The sequence below is a fragment of the Cyprinodon tularosa genome, unplaced genomic scaffold, assembly GCF_016077235.1.
Source record: "Cyprinodon tularosa strain WSP-4 unplaced genomic scaffold, ASM1607723v1 ctg9, whole genome shotgun sequence".
Lineage (NCBI taxonomy): Eukaryota > Metazoa > Chordata > Actinopteri > Cyprinodontiformes > Cyprinodontidae > Cyprinodon > Cyprinodon tularosa.
In genome coordinates, this window is record NW_024039673.1 from 1,859,051 (window position 1) to 1,878,697 (window position 19,647).

The 19,647-nt window shown below is 39.8% G+C and overlaps 1 protein-coding gene across 2 annotated transcripts in view; it reads right to left on the minus strand.

The window, feature by feature from the left end:
* The window catches only part of LOC119775828 (pecanex-like protein 1), a 31,828-nt gene that overhangs the window by 2,715 nt on the left and 9,466 nt on the right, over window positions 1-19,647 (minus strand). Inside the window, exons 8-35 of one of the 2 annotated variants that reach the window (XM_038273917.1) lie at window positions 16,572-16,701; window positions 16,212-16,381; window positions 15,655-15,712; window positions 15,405-15,546; window positions 15,101-15,258; window positions 14,492-14,645; window positions 14,255-14,287; window positions 12,630-12,801; window positions 12,329-12,439; window positions 11,974-12,065; window positions 11,773-11,882; window positions 10,776-10,881; window positions 10,588-10,680; window positions 10,322-10,472; window positions 9,091-9,235; window positions 8,766-8,940; window positions 8,570-8,678; window positions 8,295-8,424; window positions 8,143-8,201; window positions 6,990-7,205; window positions 6,449-6,702; window positions 4,949-5,179; window positions 4,754-4,857; window positions 3,720-3,867; window positions 3,409-3,639; window positions 2,520-2,794; window positions 2,278-2,447; window positions 1,796-2,184 (exon numbers count right to left, since the gene is read on the minus strand). In XM_038273917.1, coding sequence (XP_038129845.1) covers window positions 1,796-2,184; window positions 2,278-2,447; window positions 2,520-2,794; window positions 3,409-3,639; window positions 3,720-3,867; window positions 4,754-4,857; window positions 4,949-5,179; window positions 6,449-6,702; window positions 6,990-7,205; window positions 8,143-8,201; window positions 8,295-8,424; window positions 8,570-8,678; window positions 8,766-8,940; window positions 9,091-9,235; window positions 10,322-10,472; window positions 10,588-10,680; window positions 10,776-10,881; window positions 11,773-11,882; window positions 11,974-12,065; window positions 12,329-12,439; window positions 12,630-12,801; window positions 14,255-14,287; window positions 14,492-14,645; window positions 15,101-15,258; window positions 15,405-15,546; window positions 15,655-15,712; window positions 16,212-16,381; window positions 16,572-16,701 — 4,316 coding nt within the window. Of the gene's footprint in view, window positions 1-1,795; window positions 2,185-2,277; window positions 2,448-2,519; window positions 2,795-3,408; window positions 3,640-3,719; window positions 3,868-4,753; window positions 4,858-4,948; window positions 5,180-6,448; window positions 6,703-6,989; window positions 7,206-8,142; window positions 8,202-8,294; window positions 8,425-8,569; window positions 8,679-8,765; window positions 8,944-9,090; window positions 9,236-10,321; window positions 10,473-10,587; window positions 10,681-10,775; window positions 10,882-11,772; window positions 11,883-11,973; window positions 12,066-12,328; window positions 12,440-12,629; window positions 12,802-14,254; window positions 14,288-14,491; window positions 14,646-15,100; window positions 15,259-15,404; window positions 15,547-15,654; window positions 15,713-16,211; window positions 16,382-16,571; window positions 16,702-19,647 lie in introns of both variants that reach the window. The other variant, XM_038273916.1, reaches the window with a different exon arrangement.

Sequence of the window (19,647 nt, forward strand, 5' to 3'; positions counted from 1 at the left end):
CTTATTTGTTAAAGAGGTCATAGAATGATTCTATAGGGTATTTGGTGCTGGTCCTTAAGGTCTCTGAATAGGGTGTATAACATTGGTTGGGCTGAAAATTATTTGGTATATTTGGTTAAAAGCCCTAGAATGAAACAACATGTTTTCTTCCTTTTATGCTAAGCTCATGAATATTTAGATGAGCTGTGCGCTGATAGGTTGGTTTACAACGAGCGAAGCTGCTGAGCAAAGACACATCATAGCAACTAGCACTCACTCACTGAAACATCGAAACTGTTGATATGGTAGGGTGACCAGACGTCCTCTTTTCCCCCAGACATGTCCTACTTTTCATACCTAAAAAATAGGGGTGGAACGGTTGACAAAATCCACGGTTCGGTTCACGGTTTCGTGGTTACGGTTTTCGGTTCGGTATATGTTGATTGTTACACCAAAATCCCATAAAAATTAATGAAATTAATGGACAAAAAAAAAAAAAAAATAATGAATTGTAATTATTTTAATGATCTGTGGAAACCATGGATCATTTCCGCATGTTTTGCTGCTTTGAATTGAATCATCTCGCCGTGCCCTCTACGATCTCCAAGGAACTGAGAGCGGAGCGGACGGGAGCCACAGCGGAGGCTGTAGGCTTTGCTTTGTGCAGGCTGTCTGGAGTGCAGCGGGGCGCTGACGGAGTATGTGGGATTTCGGGGTTAGCCTGACATGTTGGTCATGTTGCTGTTAGCATAAACAAAACGTGTTGCACAATGCTTGCACACTGTGGCAATTTTATCGTAGGTCACTCTAAATGCAAAGTGGTCCCATACAGCAGACCTATAAAGTGCTGCTGGCGCGTCTTCCAACTTCTGTTCTTTCCCACTCGCCATACCCACACAATTCTCCACAACAACTGATTTTTTTCCCTGCTACGCCCGGCTACGCTGCTTCGCTTCTTCTTCTTCTTGTTTACTACTGGTGGTTGGCTTTGGTCGCAGTACCGCCACCTTCTGCTCTGGAGTGTAATTGCTTCACCTATGAGAAAATGGAGCAGCACATGAACCGAACGAAGCGAACCGAACCGAACCGAACCGAGACAGTCAAACCAAACGGTTCGGACGGTTTTCATAAACTGTTCCATCCCTACTAAAAAAATGCCCGGGGGGGGAATTCAAAATCGCCCGGGATTTTGGTCGACTACAGTGCAGCAGAACCGAGCCGTCTGGGGACGGAGCGACCGAACCAGACCCGGTGACGGTAGCCTGTCCTCCTTTCCAGAAACCCAAATCTGGTCACCCTAGATAGCATTGCTATCAGCAGCTTATAATACATAAAGCCTGCGGATGTGGGCTGGTCTGTATGTCAATTTCGGGGCGTGACAAAAGTACAGCCCAGAACCAAATAAGGCAACATCCCAGAAATCAACTTGGTGCTTTTTTTGGATTCGCCTGTTTTATGGTGGAAGTTTAGAATTGCGAGATTTGCAGAGAAAGGAGGTGTTGATGGGCTTTGAACTTCTCTGTACGTCCATTTCACTCACTGAGCTATCGTTATTCATCTATGACAATGTAAACTCAGTTTTGCATTCTATAACCCCTTTAACCAGATACGTTGGTACTAAAACTAAAACGCAGGGTTGTGGGGGCTTTACATGACGTCCAACATGACTGGTTTAACATATCCAAACAATTTTTAAACACATTCTAAAACATTTATCTTTTTCACATTGAAAAGTTAAAAGCAAAGAACTAACTAGACTGAATTTTTGTGACCCTGAATCACTGTGGTCTAAAACACAAGGCTGTCGTCTTCCTACCTGTGTGCGTATCGTCTGCACCGGCACCCCCTCCATCTCCACTGCAGTTGGTCCATTAAAGCCCTTCTTGCCTGAAAAACTCCACTTGCCGATATGACTCTCGTAGAGCAGGCCGCTCCTCTGGCCCACGCGGTGTCCTGAGTTTACCAGTAGCGTTGCCGGGCAGAAGCGCTCTGAGGTCGGCAGAGGTGGAGGAACCATGGAGCTGCTGAAGGAGAGCTGGGAGCTGGAGAGCTGCTGACCAAGGAGCCCCTGGATGGATGACGTTCGCTGCAGAGAGCTGAGCAGGCTGGCCTCCATCCTGCCCTCTGATTGACTGAGTAGAGCTAATGGGAGAGGTTGAGGGTGGTGAGGCCAGCTCTGGTTTGGGCCTATAGGGTTATCTGTACCTAAGAAGGAAGATAAGTCCAGTAAATTACTCATTCTAATCCTTTAGATCACATTCCTGTTATGAAGGACATGAAACAAACAAAGGTCTGTACCCATGGAGGGCTGGACGGTGGTGATGTGTGGCTGAGGAAGGCTGGAGGCCGGGGTGCTCTGTGTGGTGTGAATGGCTGGGTTCATTGAAATGGAAGCAGAGCCTCCTCCACAGTCAGAGTCCTCGATGTTTCCCCCGCTGTTACAGCCGGCGCCACACCCTTTCTGCAACCTGCAGGGAGATTACAGTCACTGAAAGGTGCGAGTCCACATTTAAAACGCAGCAAAGGAAACAAACACGTACCGGTCCCAGCTACTGATGAGCCACGTGTAAATGTTGTGTGGACTGACAGGGCCGCCCCACACAGAGCGGAGCTGACTGTGGCCCCCGGCGTACGAGGTGGTGAGGGGCGACACGTATATGGGGTAACCGATGGGCTGGTCACACGACGAGTTAATCATATTCCTCAGAGCCTGCTTGGCGTTCTGGATGCTTCCTCGCTCTGGGTTGCGGTTCCGCAGGAAAACCAGCTCCTGCTGTTGGCCAGCCCACAACCCACGCACACATTCTCTGTTCACCTGAAGGGGGCAGCAGAGAGGGCTGATCAGGGCTAGCAAAGGTGCTTGTTTAAATATTCCACATCCTGTATAGAGCAGGTTTTCTACACGTACAAATTCAGACTTTTCTACACAGCTTTCCAGTTTTACGTCCTTCAAATATTTAATAATGGGTAAGTTTTACCCGATGCTTAAAAACAATACACCGATCATAGCTGAGGATGGACAAACATAAGGAACAGAGGTAGAAATAGGGGAGGAAGGAGGGAAAGACACAAAAATGCTGAGAGGACAGTGAAAGAAACAAGGAACCAAGGAGGAGAGAGAGAAGATGTAACATTGGAAGGCAGAACAACCAGGAAAGCAGAAACCACAGGGATAAGGAAAGAATGATGGATGCAATAAAGGAGGGACACAAGGAAAGGGGCGGAGCACAGAGAGTAAAACGGATAGAAGAAAGGATTATAGGGATGGAGGATAAATGTTTTTCCAAACATGCTGCTTTTTCAAAATTTCATGCTTTTTCTGACCGCATAGAAGTAATGGTTTAATCCAACAGTTGATGTTTAATCAGAGACACTATTTAGCTGTACTGCAATCAGAGAAATATTGTAAAATCTGGAGTCTAAACAGACCTTGATGACTCTGAAGCTGAGGAATCTCTTATTAAGCATGATGATTTTGTACTCATCGCTGCCGTCGTCCATGATGTGTCGCAGTGCCAGCAGCGACGGCATGTTTGCTAAGATGGCGCTGCGCCACACCGGGTCCCCTTCGTGTGAAATCAGCATCTTTTCTTCGTTGGCAGTGATTGCATCATACAGAACCGTCGGATCCTCGTACTCATCTGGGGATGTAAAATGGTCCTAGAGGGAGAAGAGTTATTACAGCGCTGACAAAAAAAAAATTTAACCATGTGGGATTTGTGTGGTTTAGGAAAAGCTACCTGATGAAGTTTGAGGGACATTCGAACTCCTGGAGCCACAACTCGATTCAGTAGGTCCATATCTGCAAACACCCATTCGTCCCTAGGCGACGTGATGCGGAAGTCTCCTTTGAAGAGGGCGTGGAGGCCGTACAGAAAAGGCTCCAAACTGTTACATTTAAAAATCAACCTATTGGTTACTGTTTGGTAGTAACAGCACAGCTTATAAATGCTCAGCATCTTACAGAAGTATTAACACCCCTTTGAAATTTTCCAGATGTTACATTATGACCACTAACTTCAAGGCCCTTCATTAAAAGCAGGAATGCCACAATGAGGTTCCTGAGGTCTGGTGTCCTGCACCTTTAAATGCAGCTCTGCTTTAACACCTTCCAATGAAATAACAAGGTCCTTCGCTGGACTGTTGAAAACTTTACCTTAAAAGGTAATTAAGCCATTCAATTCAGGTTTGTAGGACCAGATAGATATAAAGGTTGCAGGATAACGACTCATGGGGACTGAAGTCACCCCTGATTGAAAGTGGAAGTTAAAGAGATGTAAACTGTAGCGTACCGTCAACATAAGTCTGGATGAAATAAATTGAGTATGGACCCTTTTCAGGTACCAAACACTGAATCCAGATGTTAATTTTAGATTTCTAAATAATTTTAAAGAATAACAGTTCAAACAACCTTAAGATATTGTCAAGTTGTGTTATATTTTGGGTTATTTATTTTGCATTTATTTGCAGACTTCGTTAACCAATAGAATCTTTGATTCTGTTGAGAAAGCAAGTTCCATGTTTAGAGACAGACAGCGTGTGATTAGTGGTATGAGATTAAAATCGTAAATGTATGTCACATTTATGAACACAGGGAAAATTCTGCTTCTTTTACTTTCTACTAATAATTTAGAATAAATTGATTCTTTCTTGCCATAATGACCAAATTTAAACACAAACATCAACAGAATGGTAAACAGAGCGAAGCTGGAATCAAACCACCTCTTTTCATTCAACATCCCGCCATCCAGGTGTTAGACTGTGGTGGTCTCACCTTGCAGACATGCTATGAGATGCTGTGCCCAGAGCTCTTCTTCCCAGGATACAAAGGCCAAAACAGAGGTTGACAAGTGGAGAATCTTTTTCACAATTTACTGGCTACAACATAAAAATAATAGAATTAATAAAATAAAAACAGAGAGAATGAAACTAGAGTGGTGCTACAATGAGTCGGCGTGTAGAGTCTCACCGTTTGGCGCCTGCTGTTGCAGTACTGGATCCAGTCGAGGTAAACCATGCTGAAGGAGGAGGGTGTAATGCCGGAGGCTCTGTGATCATAGTCCTCGTCAATGTTCAAGTTAAAGGTGGGGTCGCTGTCCACGTAGCTGGGTGCAAGGCAGGGCCGCAGAGCTTCCTGAATGGTCTCATTGCTCAGCCACTCCTCAAGCTTAGGGGATCGACTCACATAGTAGATGATGCTCTGTTGATGCAAACAAAAACAAATGAATTAGACTTTAAGCAATGATATTGATAGCAAGGCTTTGAGGCAAATTTGTTAAGTAATTAACATCTCTAGGGCTGCAAAAAAACAATCATTCTGCTGCTGTTTCTTTTAAAACCGATTAATATTCAGATAGCAACAGATTCTTTAAAGAAAAAAAGAATTTAAACAAGGTGAAATATAAAATTTATACGTTGGGGGTTCTAGATAGAGGGAGTATTTTGACAGACAAAAAATATTATATACTTTTTTTTTTACATTTTGGTATAATTACTGCTGTAAGTGGGTTGCTATGTCAATTAAGACATGTTTTAGTCTTTATACTCCAGTTAACGATTAAACAATTACTAAATTAGTTGACAAACACTTAAATAATCAGATAAATCCGATTGTTTCAGCCCTAAACAATTCCATTAAGTTTTAGTAAATAAAAAAGCTGTTCACACATTCAGACTGACTAAATGCATAGAAGGAATATATTTCACTGCAAACTATTATACCTGTGACAAGTATTACAGTACAGTTTATGTCACATTTGATCTATCTACGCCACAGATATATATATGGAGAAGACCTTTAAGGAGATATGATTGGCCAATGACCGATCTTGACAGAAGATAAGCTGTCGTCATGACAGATTACTTTAATATAGATGTTTATGCAATAAATTTAACAGACTTACCAAGAATTAAAAACAGGGAAAGTGGAACTTGAGGAACACCAAACAGAAGCTGTTTGTCATGAGGCTAAATTTTATCTTGAAATAAGAGTTGATTAAATAGCAAACCAAACAGGGAAATATATCACATGTTTTGAAGGGGAACAAACTCTACCTGCAATAAGTTTGTATGATTTTAGAGTCTAATAAGTAAACAGGGATTCCTGAGACACTAACCAGGTTTCCTGCAGCAGTGAGCCCTCATACATGCCACTGTTTAAAATTGTTGGCTCTGTTCAGGATCTTTCCAAAAGCGAAAGGTCCTCTAATTCCCATCTGTTCCAATATTATTACACTGGAGCAGAGGCATCGAAGAACTTAAGCTAGGAACAGTCGACTTAAAAAAAAAAAAAAAACATCCCAAAAAATAGAAGAAACACTATACACCATATCAGACATGTGACTGTTATTTTGAATATCCTTTTTGTTTGGTCATGTTCCTGTCCGTTTTTAGCTGATAATTGAGCATAAGAAGGTTCAATAATCATAATTGGTTAATAACAGAAGACTTTCACTGACCAAAGTCTTACCTTCACATAGTAGGTGATGAGAATTTTGCGCAGGTCAAATACTTGCAACATGGAGGCTGCGTTATTGTCGCTGATGCTATAGCCCTCTAGAACATATTTGGTGGCGGCCACCTCCCATGCCAGCCAGCGCTGCCCGAAGGCGGCGTTGAAGGACAACATATGCGGCAGATGACCTGGTTCACAGCAGCAGCAGCCCTCGTCCTCTTCCACCCCCTCTGTGATAGCCTCTACCTCCCTCTGCTGACAGTAGGTACCTACGCACATGTGAAATGCCTCAGTCAGCCTCAAAGGGAAGAAGACCTTTAGTTTTCTGTGTAAAAGAATATGCAGCTACATAAACTCACTGTTAGCAAAAATCTGTGCATAAAATGTAAAATTTTAATTTTGCAAACGGTATAAAAGTAATGCTTCATCCTTTTATCCTACAACAGTTTAATAAATAGCATAAAATGCTAACCATCTCATGCCAAGCAAACAATTATCAAATGCAGCTTTCAAAAGCTTCAATCATCAATCCTCCACATCATAAGACCCTGCTGACCTCTGAACTCCAGACCCCTGAGCTGAAAGGTGACGAGGCCGTTGCCGATCTCAATGATGTGCACCAGAGCGTTGAGGTAGTCCGATGCCAGGATGAAACAGTCGCCTGTGTTGTAGTTCCCCCAGCGTCCAAGCAGCAGGTCTCCGCACAGGCTGTGCTGCAGAGAGCGCGTCAGGTGCTCGTAGAAAATCGAGTTTAAGTTGTTGTCATCAGCACCTTTAGTAAAAGAGCAAATAATCACCAAAAGAACAAAAAACGTGTCTTGCAAAAGTAATCCTGCATAATAAACCCTATGACATCAAAAAAAACCTTTGAAATCTTAAATAATATACAATGCAACCAACTGTAGTTTTATCATTGGTGAATGTTTACTTTTATAAAACAACTCAAGACTGCATATATCACATGATGTGTGAGGAAAAGGTCGTCTTCAAATATTTTCTGAATAGCATGTCCTGTATACAAAAATCAATGTGCTTTATTCCAATGCCTCTAAATAAACCCTAGTGCAGCCAAATTCCTTCTAAATAGTGTCCACTTGTGTTCAGCAGAATCTCAGTATTAATCCATGTGTTTTTTGAAGGCATCAGAAATCTATTAAAGAACCGTAGTGAACAAGGCAGACAGATGAGGAAGTTAAGCTTTGGTTTGCAAATGCTTTCAGGAATGCTGAATCATAAATCTATAATAATCAGATGGATTATTGTTTAATTCATTACTCAAAAAATGAGAGTACCAGAAAACTGCAAACCAAATAAAATGTGAGCATTCATATAAAATCCCTAGTCTCAGAAGGGTCAAGAGGGCCATAGCAACTCTTGAGGAGCTGCTGAGCTCCATAGCTCAGGTGGGTGAATTTGATAACAGAGCATCTAGCATTGATGGAAAATGTGAAAAACACAAGAGACAAATCCAAAGAAATGTCATTTTATAGCGCAACAAGACATGTTCAGTCCAGAGGTTTTGAGTCGAGGATGGTTTATAAAATATTCACTTCCACTTGACAATCATGCAGGGATCTGTCTATTAGCTACCACCCCATTACATTTTGAAGAATCATGTTACCAACGTGTTAATTGAAAAACAACCAAAGGGTAGGAGTCGTTTGGTAAGGCGCTGCAAAAACATGACCAAAAAATCACCAGCGGCGTACCTGGGTTGCGATCCAACTGAGTGGCAAGTCTGGTGTTTGAATGATCAACCCGCTTGGTGCTGCAAATTAGGTTTTAGTGTCAAATGTAAAAATTTTATACAGTATTTGGACTTAAAGAGCAGAACGCCCATGAATTACTGTCAAACACATACTTGTAGTCTCGTTCCCAGAACTTTACAGGTCTGGTGTAAGAGGTGACGAACACAGCGCTTCCTAGAACGGGGTTGAGGGGTGTGGAAAAAATGGCAGAGAAGATTGCCTGGACGAAAAGCACAGCAGAGTCTGAAAAATCATGCGTTAAGGATACTATATGGTGATTTAAATTGGAGCAATATTAAATAAACGGACAATGCAGCAAAAAATAAAGAATTTATGCCAACATCTTATCCATCAACATCTCTAACAGGTTGGACAAACGAAAGGATACGAGGAACAGCAAACGGTTGAGCAAAAGCATGAAAGGCGGATCCCCAGGTGATCTGCCATGGGGCTATGTAAGTCAAAACGAAGCGTAGCTTGTACAGCAGGTCCCACATCTGCAGAGTCCAAAATAAGATCAGTCAGTCACAAAGCAAACATACCATAACAAGAACAAGCTGGTTAGACTTCAACAGAGCTCTCACCTTGCTGAAGATGATCGACATGAAGTAGTAGTCGATTAGGAAGGTCTCTGAGAAGTGTGGATAGTCACAGTGAAAGAAGAGCGTGGTAAAGCAAAGGGTCACGTACTGCTGAGACGGGGTACAGAAGGAAGAACGCAGCAGCTTCATTCCTGCGACTGAGATGAAGAGAGCACGGCTGCTGGAGGGGGGAAAGGAAATCAGTGTGGAATAAAGCTGATTTAACCTCCACTCGACATCCAGAGATGCATTCTGGTTCTGCACGGTGGATTTCAAATGAATATAGTGATGCAAGGTTGTAAATCTGCTAGAAACTGATGAGACTTACTAGATGTCCAGCTCTTTATGATTCTGACCAACTGTTCGGGCTTCAGTTGTTAGAGAGTTCAGCACCACAGCTGGATAGATGAAGTACTTCTCCACACACTGTAGCCATGCATATAGCTTCTCAAACCACATCAGTTGAGCAGCATCTGGAGAGGGCAGAGAGCGAAGCAATCTTACACAGACCGTAACAAATCCAGATTTAAAAGCATACCATTCAATCTAAAGCTGGAAAACTTGACTAAATATAACATGGAGGGAAATGCTGCTGATAATCAAATTCAATATATTTGATTTATAAAGAGCCAATTCACAACACACGTCATCTCAGAGTACCTTACAGAGACAATTCAACCAGATCAGAAAACCAGCTGATTGCATTGACTCATAGCTCGAAGGTAATCCCTCACATCAAGCATGCATGTAGCAACAGTGGAGAGGAAAACTCCCTTTTAACAGGAAGAAATCTCCAACAGAACCAGCCTCAGTGTGAGCGGCCATCTGTTGAGGCCGACTGGGGGCTCTGCAAAGGGGAGTGGCGGCCTAGTGGTTAGGGCATAGACCTTTGAATCCCGAGATTCTGAGGTCGAGCCCCACTCCAATCGCCTGCCACACTGGGTCTCTGAGCAAAACCCTTTTACCCACACTGCTCCCCGGGTGCAGAAAAATGACAGCCCACTGCTCCCCAAGGGGATGGGTTAAATGCAGAGGTACATTTTTCCAATGTGAGATCCATAAAATGAAATTATTATTAATTATTATTTAGCAACCAGCCCCATGTTTAAAATAACAGCTGTATTTAGACAGAGTAAACGGGTCTCTGTTTATCAACTAGGAAACTTATGAAGGTAATTCTTACTGTTACACTCTATTAAAACAGCATCAGAGTAAATGGGACTAAACACTTTATGTAGATTAATTTTAGATTCTGATTTAATAAAAAAAAGATTTATAGTTTAATTCTACTTCGAAAGATATATATTATTTTGTTTTAGAATGTCAAATAAACTCTCCATAAAATAAAATGTGTGGTTGTAACAAGATAATAGAGAAGTGAATATGTACATAAAGCAATCGGGGAAAATGAACAACAAAGAATGAAGACGAACAGTAAACTGAGCTTAAGACCATCTAAAACAAGCTAAATGTGATCTCCATGTTTCAGCTCTTCAGAGGTTGTATTTCATTATATTATGATGTACTTCAGGGGTCAAAATTGATTCTTGGATCCTCACCTCGGACCTCAAACTGGCTGTACTCTCTGGATCGAAGCACAGGGTGTGCCAGACAGAACCATGGCAGCTGTTTGCGGAGCTGAGGCAGGAGATAGTGAGTTATGAACCCTATGACTCCAGCCAGGATGTATAAGACAAAACTGAGAGCCGGCTAAAGTTCGAGCAGGAGAAAAAAAGAAAAGAAAAAAAAGAGAGATTCGTATTCAAAATCTGAACACCTGCCACCAAATTCATATGAGAAATGTATTGGAAGAGTGAGATCATGCCTGAAGAGCAATGAAAACTGTGCTGGCACTGATGGCGAAGGTAATCACAGCCATGAGGGGACACATGACGAGGTCTGAATGAAGCGTCTCGCTCTACAAAGAGACAGAAATGATTTAACCACAGAGTATAAAAAAAATCATAAAATCTGCCACTAGAATAAGCCAGGCGTATGAGCTGTAGTTTTTACCACAGAGTTACGTAGCTTCTCAGGGAGAGGATCTTTGATTTCCACAGGGGGTTCCTCTGGGGTTCTGTTCTCCAATTCGGGGAATAATTTGGAACGGACCAATGACCTAATGGAAAAACAAACCAATAAACAACAAAATAAATAATATGGATCATATGTCTTTACTGGCTGCTGAGCAGCTAAAACAGATTGTTGTGTTTATCATCTAAAGACATTGTTTTTTTTTTACATGGATTTACAAACTATTTTTTCAGAATAATAGCAAAGCTGTATGAGTTCTTAATCAGTAAGATAAACATTAGGACAAAGCTGTCTGAATGTCAAAATGTTACTTAAATGAACGAACAGAAAACATTAAGGTGCCTATATCCACTGTTGTACATAACGTACTGTAAAGAACTCAACATGAGATTTATGTGCCCTTAAAAATGGAATGCAGACGTGTCGAAGTACGTCTGCGCTTCAGCCAGGCTTCCAAAGAGTAAGAGAGAGCTAAACTTAGTGCTCAAGTTTCCTCAGCCACTATTCTCAGTTTTATTACTTCAAGTTTTTTTTTTTACTTCTATTAGCATGGATTAAAAAATTCTGGGTACCTTTACAGAAAGGTTAGCATTACAGTAAACTGCTACAATCATCAGCTGTGATGTTGTCTGTGTTGACTATAGAAATTCAAGATAATATGAGATGTTAACTTTAATTATTTGTCCTTTTACAACAATGTAAAACATCATTTTTAAGAGATTTTTAAATAGCAAACCCTGTACTAATGCATTGATATTATAGCTGATAAACAGAAATCATAAGAATCAGAGAAAAGAAAAAGGTCAACAATTTGACTTTCAATTTTCATTTATCTAAAGAGCCTACCAGTGGGATAAATATCATATAAGTAGTGGGGTGAAGAAAGAACTGATCAAATTGAACCATTACAGCAGTTAAAACTATTAGTAACTGAACCATAAAGGAATTAGCTTTTTATTTACAAACAAACACTTACCACAGGATGGTTGGGTCACTGCTTTGGCGGCTGAGATGGTAGGACAAGGCCAAAAGTAGACCACAGAACACAGAGAACAGAACTGGCACATGGGCATCCCCCCAGGGGGCCTGTTTCCCATTAAACACACAATTACTTCAATTTAAACAAAAATGTAATTGTTAATTCATGCTTATAAATGAAAATTTTTGAGGAACCTACATTAATGGCGCCGAGGCAAAATCCATACAGCAGAGCTGCCACCACTATGCTGCGTATGAGGCTGAACAGAGATGATAGGGGGCTGGTAGTGGCTGGCAAAGAAGACAAAGTTCAAATAAAACAAAAAAACACCTTTAAAACAGAGACATGACTGTTCTGTCATAACAAAATCTAGCTGTTTTGAAGCAGAAAAAGACAGGACCAAACACTGCTGTTCCGTTGTAGAGTTTGGGGGAAAAAATCTTACAAATTTTGAAAGTTGGGACTTTTTCAAACAAAAACATTAAATATCGTCTGAAAAATTTCCAGAGTTTGCAAAAAATAAATATTAAAAGACGTTTAAGTGCTAGCTTACCAGTTCCACCGAAAATGTGCATGTCTATCTGCTCCAGCAGACACATCACAAAGGTATTAACCTGAGGTAGCAACCCAAACAGGAAAATGACCGGAAAACACAAGGCAAAAACTGTAGAAGAAAAAAAAAAACAAAAAAACAATTATTTCAAAGAACATCTATTTTGCATCGATGGATTTGGCACATACGTGTTTTTTTTTATTTTATTTTTTTTATTGTAACTCTCCAGAAAAATCTCAAAACACATCACCAAGACACTGAACACAAAGCTGATTTTAAACAGTGATTAATGAGAACTGACCAATAAGCATATCCCTGACACACAGCAGGAAGTGCGCAGAGAAGACGGTGACACCATAGAGAGAAAATGGCTGCAGGTTTCCAGCTCGTCCCGACAGGTCGAATATCCAGATCATTGCACAACACAAGCAGAAGTAAACTGGCCGACTGTACACAATGACCCAGTTATGGCCCTGAGAAACAAGACAATAAAAAACAGTTATTTCAGTCGTACTAATGAGGTCTGCCAAGTTTGTACTTAAATGCAACCACATTAAATACCTATGCAAAGGTCTGACATTCCCTTCAGTTTAGTTTAGCACCCATATCTGATCCAATCTAAAGTTGCTTTCTATGTATTGTTGTAGATTGTGTTGTGCCTCTCAGCACAAAAAAATTAGAGAAAATAAAGTTTGTCCAAGTCCAAATAAGAACATGGACTGTCCAAGAACGTTGAACTATAGGCTGTTTTCATTCTGTAGGCATGTGTCCTTTTAAGGATTTTCCCAAAGTAGGAGAATCCTGAGACACCCATTAAATTCAGTCTCTTAAAAGACAGACCCTCTTCATCCTATGGCAGATTGCACAGAGGAGACACCACTGAATGTCAGACCTGCTAGCCAGGGATGACGACCTTCAAATTTGGATCATAAGTTAATACGGTCTGTTGCCATCTGCAATTGTTGCAAGTGAAGGAGTAACAAACCTTCGGCATCTCACTTCTGTGAGTTTTGCAGCAAAGACAGAGGCAGAGACTCAGCAGAGATTATGGGTAAAATTATTACGATGATCACAGAACTAAGGGCCAGCATGGGAGAATAGAGCAGGCCCTCCTCTAAACCACTAAACTGCTGATAGGAACCCTTAGACTGGCTAATCCTCTCCTTAAAATTTCAAATTTCCATTCAAACAGAGGTAAATAGAGGTGCCAGTTCTGTAGAAACAGGGAAAATTATAAAAAGTTTCAAACAATTCAGGTACTGTTCATTCAATTTGTGTTCGATAAGATTTTAATGTCTTCTAAAGCCAAACTAAAAGATAAGCTAACAGGTTAGCTTGAGCTAGAGTATGCAAGCATTCTTCAACCAGATGCTTACATGTTTTGAGCTCCATTTATAAAGTCTTTTAAGGTAGGTTCCCAGTTGGTTCTTTGATTACGTTAGCATTCTATACACATGAATTGTACATTTTATGGGATTGTTTGGTTTTTTTGTGAAGCTTTAAAGCAAAATAAACTACAATATTATTAGTAACTGATGATCGGAGTAGCTTGAACACCACCTTCCTATAAACTGCAGAAAACTCCAGCCTCTATTGCACTTTTTCACTTCTCAATAAAATAACTGTATGAACAGTATAATATATACTACTAGCACTTCAGAATTGGTGTGTTCGTTAAAACGTGGTTTACTTGGTACCAGTAACTGGATCATGCCTGATCAAAACTTTTGACATTTTTTGCATCCTTTGCCATAAACACATTCTATTCTTTTTCAACTTGAAGTTAAAGATAGAAGGCAGCTGTAATGTCAACCTGTCATGTCTTAACATTATGGTATACCAGAAAAGACCTTGTGAAATCATATCAACATGTAAAAGGGAAGCACTCTCCTCCGCATCTAAAGATTAACACAAAGCAATACTCACATGCATTGGAGAGGCTGCATCCGGCTGTACGCTCTGAAGCAGAGAGGAGGAATTTTTCACATTAGTTAATCAAGTGATAAAAATAAACTACATAGAATATCCAGATTTTAAAACATGAGATTAAAAAAACATGTTCATGGACAAAAAAAAAAATGTATATCCATATATGAGGAGAGAGGGGGATGCATGATTAATGTACGTTTAAGACATGGCTTATAAAATCTATTGGGAACCTACCTTCAGTAAAGAGTACTGGCAGCTAGCAATGACCAAGCAGAACTGGAAGACCCAGATGTCCCTGAAAAAGCCCTGTAGCAGAAGAAGAAATCCCAGGAAGGCCACCAGGCTAGCCAACATCACAGAAAACACGTTCTCTCCCACACGGCGATTCCTGCATGCAAAGTCCAGATAAATTATTCTTGACTCAGTCAGGCTGCAAATGCTTTCTCTTAATGCCTTTTGAATAATGAAAGCTTTTTGAGATGGATAAAGTGGCATATACCAGCTGTTACAATTCCTGGATATCAGATTGCTATTTAAAAAAGAAACATTTAAGTGAAAACAATAAAAAAAGGATTAAACCATCAGTCACACACAGCTGTTAAACTAACCCAGCTAAGAAACAACTCTGTACTCACCGAATTCATCATTAGTGTTAATAGACAATAATAATAAAATATGTAGCTCCTTATTTTATAGTTTTAGGAATGGAGTAAAATTATGAACACTTAAAAATTAAAGACTGGAAACTAAATACACAACTAATAAAAATATTAGATTTGTCCAATTAATAAAAAAACTGCAACACCAATTCCCATCTTTTCATTATCCAACACTTTTTCCTACCTGTCCAACAGAGCTAGAAGAGCCAGTCGATCGTATCGAACTCTAAGCCACTTGCCAGGTAGGACCCAAAACCGATAGTACTGTTTAGGCTTGGCTTTCTCCTCAATCATCAGAGTGTTTTCATGAGATTCTTGGAGGGATTCGTGATCAAGATCAAACTAGAAAACAATTAAAATCTGGTTAATAACAACAACAGCAAAAAAACTCCAGAATTTCCCCATTGTGGGACAATGAAGAGATTTTCTATTTAACATCACAATCTACCTAGAATAATCTGTTAATTACGCCATTGAAGAATGCTAACCTCAGGCATTTCCAGGGGCACCCGGCGAACCTGCATGCCCTGGAGAACCACGGGTCTGGGCTGGAGGATGGACAGGACTGGTGCTCCATCCTGAACTTCAGTGGAGGTGAAGCTTGATGACTGGGACTGCCTCTCTCTTTCTCTGCAACATTCAAATTTTCACAATTTACTGCAAAGCATTTTTTCAGGAATGGATTAAATCTGTGGTATAGAGCATAAATAATGCAGTCTATAAAGTATTTTAACTTACTGTACTGGATCCTCATAGCCACCACCAGCAGGTCCAAAAGTGTAGGATCTCTTCACTCCTGTGACACAACAACCAACATAAATGACGTCAGTGAGGAAGATGTATTATTCAATTGAATATTAATTTGTTGCTGCCCATGTGTGTACCTTTGTTGTTTTTATAAAGATGCACAGTATAGTTCTGCTTTTCTTTCCAAATCTGAAATGCCAGTTACATCTAACAGATACGGCACACCAGATGCATTTCAACATCATGTGTATCAGGCTCAACATCGGAGGAAATCAACCTCTACAATGTTTGCAGTGTGTTTTTTTCTTAGTACTCAGATTGATTTTTACCAGGAATGTCATAATCTGATCTGATTAATCTGATTAAATATCAGACTATGCATTTACAAGTTTTTAATTCTATTAATTATTGGACCAGGACTGTATCCAAAGACTTCACACAGGCAGGGGAGCTGGAATCAAATATTAATCCAGATTGCCAGACAAATACTCCTCCCTACTTGGCCACAATGCAACCCCTGAATGATTCCTTTAAAGCCACTGACTCACCACTTTCATCATAGAAATAGTGCACTGCTCCCTCTGATGTGTCGTCAAAGGTGGAGGCCTCATGGATGCCGCTGCGGGGGAGTAGGAGTGAAGACGCAAACTGTAACGCTGATGGAAGCGTGCGGGTGCGTGAATGAGAGGAGGTTCGAACTCGCTGAAGGTCTTGGAGGCTGGAAGAAGCCAAAAGAAAATAAATGAACCATGCCTGCTGTTCTTATAGTAAACTGAATTTTCCAAAGGTTACTTTTTTTTTTGCCCCCACTGATTTCAACACCATTTTACCCTTGCCAGATTTATTTGCTGATCTTAGAACTTAGACTCTTAGAAAAAGTTTTACTCATGTCTACCGAAATGACTTACCTGGGTGGGGATCCCATTGTTGAAGGTGGTGGGGTAGGGTTGCTCCCAGCGTTATGCCTCCGCCGTATTGCCTGGGTCCTCTTCACACTCGTTATGGATTCGTGTTTGTTCCCATCCTCGGGGCCCAGAGCTGGACAATGGTATCAGTTACTTCAGATCAGTTATTTTGACTATAACAATAATGCCAATCTAACAGCAGCTAAAGCCAACATCAAAAGTGGATAGCAATCTAATAGTCTGGTAATGATTCATCTAATGAAGCCACATCCACTTATGTAGGCAGAGTATAAAATTGGACAATGATGCCTTAAAATGAAACACACTAGTTCCAAACTAAAAGTAATCTTTTTTCCTGTATTTTCTGTGAACACACATTTCGTTGCCTACAGTCACAACAGACTCATAACTCTGGCATGACAGAAAGCTGGCACTTTGGTGTGGGCCCAAAATATATTATTCAGCTTTGAACATGAAAAATAGATTACGCTCCCAGCTTAAAGTAGGCTCAACCAGGCTCCCTGCTTTTATATCCAACCATCTTTATCATAAAGCATTAGCTTCATCTCAGAAGTGAGGGTGTAAGTTCTTTTGATCTTACCGTTTTACATACTGAAAGCAAACTTTTATCAATAATAAATCTCACATTGAAAAGATGAGCTAATAATGCCCTGGTAATGCTCTCTTTAGCACTTCACATCTCAGCTAGAGATTTTAACTTGATGTTGGGGATATAATTTTTGTTCTTTTATCTTTCAAACTAAAATTTCACCAATAAATTACCTAAATACAAAACTAATTGCTGTTAAAACTTTACACATAAGCTTAATACAAGCCAGAAAAGAAATCTATAATAGGTTTTAAAAACACCTTCAATCTATCACTTTTAAATTATGAGGAGCAGCAAAGAGGCTTGAAATCCAACAAGAAAGTGGTCAATCAAAGGGGTGTAAACTGAATTAAAATATTCTGTAACATGGTGTCAATGTGGGTTTCAAAAGCGTGTATCAGACGCTAATGCCTTGAGAAAATGGGGATTGTTAACTACGAAAAAAAAAAAAAAAAATTACCATAAAGACCGAGCTATATGAGGAGGAAAATAAGTAACCATTACACTATTGCTTAATGATTAATTAAGCAATTGTTCTAAAGACTTTTGTTACTATTATATAACCCCATCACACCAAAAACAGTAGCATAACTTTCTCTAAAGATAAGCATCTGGTGTTGCTAACTGCTGCTAATGGTCAACAATGTTTAAACTGCTGTATATCAATGCTATCAGAACTGAATTAAGAAATTGAATTTTAAACAAGGAGAGAAAGCCAAGTTTTCAATAAATAAATGAGTTAAAAAAGGGACCTAGTTGCATACTATACCCTGAAAAATGTCTCTCTCTGAATGCACAAGCAGTCTTTATTTGTAACTAAGGCACTGTGTATGTTTACCATTATGAGATTAGTTTTCTTATTTATGTATCAATAAAAATAGTGTACCTCCAATCAGCAGGAGATACAATAGGTTTGCACAAAATAAGTCAAAAAGGAAGAGCCATACACATGTCTATAGGAGACGTAACAAATCTCAGCAGGTTGTCAAGGAGAAAAGTTCAAGATCAAGTGTGAAAAAGGCACAAAAATACTTGATGCCAAGAGTGCACAAGACATAAGTAGTGCTTGGAATACAACATGAAAGTTGTTATCTACTGTAACGGGAGCTAAAGCTGAAGGCACTTAAAATCTTTTACTTATAGAAAATGGGGTCTGCTGATTAATCATATTTCAATCTCAATTATGATCTAGAATTTTAACGATCATAAAGATAAAATTATCGATTATCTTATGCCTCCACAGTTCACTCTGTTTTCTGGTGCAAATCAAGCAACCCTCATATCTCTCTGCTGCAGACTCGTTAATCAAGCGGATATTTTTCTTATCACTTCATTTGTCTCCCAATAGAGAAATTTGTCTCTTCTCTTCTCTTTTTCTCTTTGTTTGACCACCAAAAGATAATATTGTTTAAAGTTTTCAATAATCAATATCTCAATTTCATTGAATATATGAAAATAATTGTAACTAATCATTTTTCCATAACAGAGAAATAGAAAATAGATAATTTGGTGCGTTTAAACTTCATCTGGGTTTTCTGCTTCTACTAAATAAATAACAATCGAAGGGTAGTAAGAACAGCTTTCTAACCAGCAAATCTTGTTTTTCTACTTCGCTCATCAGGAATGCAACACCTGCTTGCTGCTAAAGTCAGCAGAACCGTCATGGTTTAAACATCTTTCTTTAGGTGCGAAAGTGGAACATGAAATCTTTCCCTTTAAGTTGCTGCTGCTGAAAATAAAAATCCTTCCGGTTGCAGTTTAAGCCCTTTGTCTGGCATTAGAGCCATTTTTTACTGTTTAATCTCAAACACAGCCAACTTGCCCTCATGTTACAGGAACTATTGTCCTTTATGGTAACTCATTAAAGTTTAAAGCCTGAAGCTGAGACACAATTAAAGATTTTAGCACCACTCCAGGGATGTGATGTCAACATGTTGATTTACAGCTTTGATTAGCAAAAAACGTTGGCTCTTAATAAGTTCCCCCTTTCCACTCACTTCCAGCAGAGGAATTGCATTTCCCTCAAACAAAGACCCTTTCACAGTTAAAACCAACTTGACATAATATGACATCGTAATAATAATCAAGGTAATACATATAGTGCTCTTAAATATATTTTTTCCTCCAAGAATTCAAAAGCATTCACACCTCCTGACCTTTTCCAAGTATGTCTCATTACATCTTTACAATAAAACTAATAAACTAGCAGTTCATGTGCTAGACTAAACCAAAATTTAGCCACACTTACCGCAACGAATTTAGGGGGTAGAACACTATTATATTCCAAAAGATAAATTCTATTTACTCATAGCCAGCCTGATTGTGTCCCTGAATAATCCTTCTCTGGCAATAGAAAGCATTGGCTTTAATGTTGTTCCCCCCCCTTGTTGCTGCTTGTAAATAACTTTGCTCACCTGATGCGAAAAAAAAAAAAAGCTAAATGTTGTCTGTGTTCCCCCTGGTTCCACT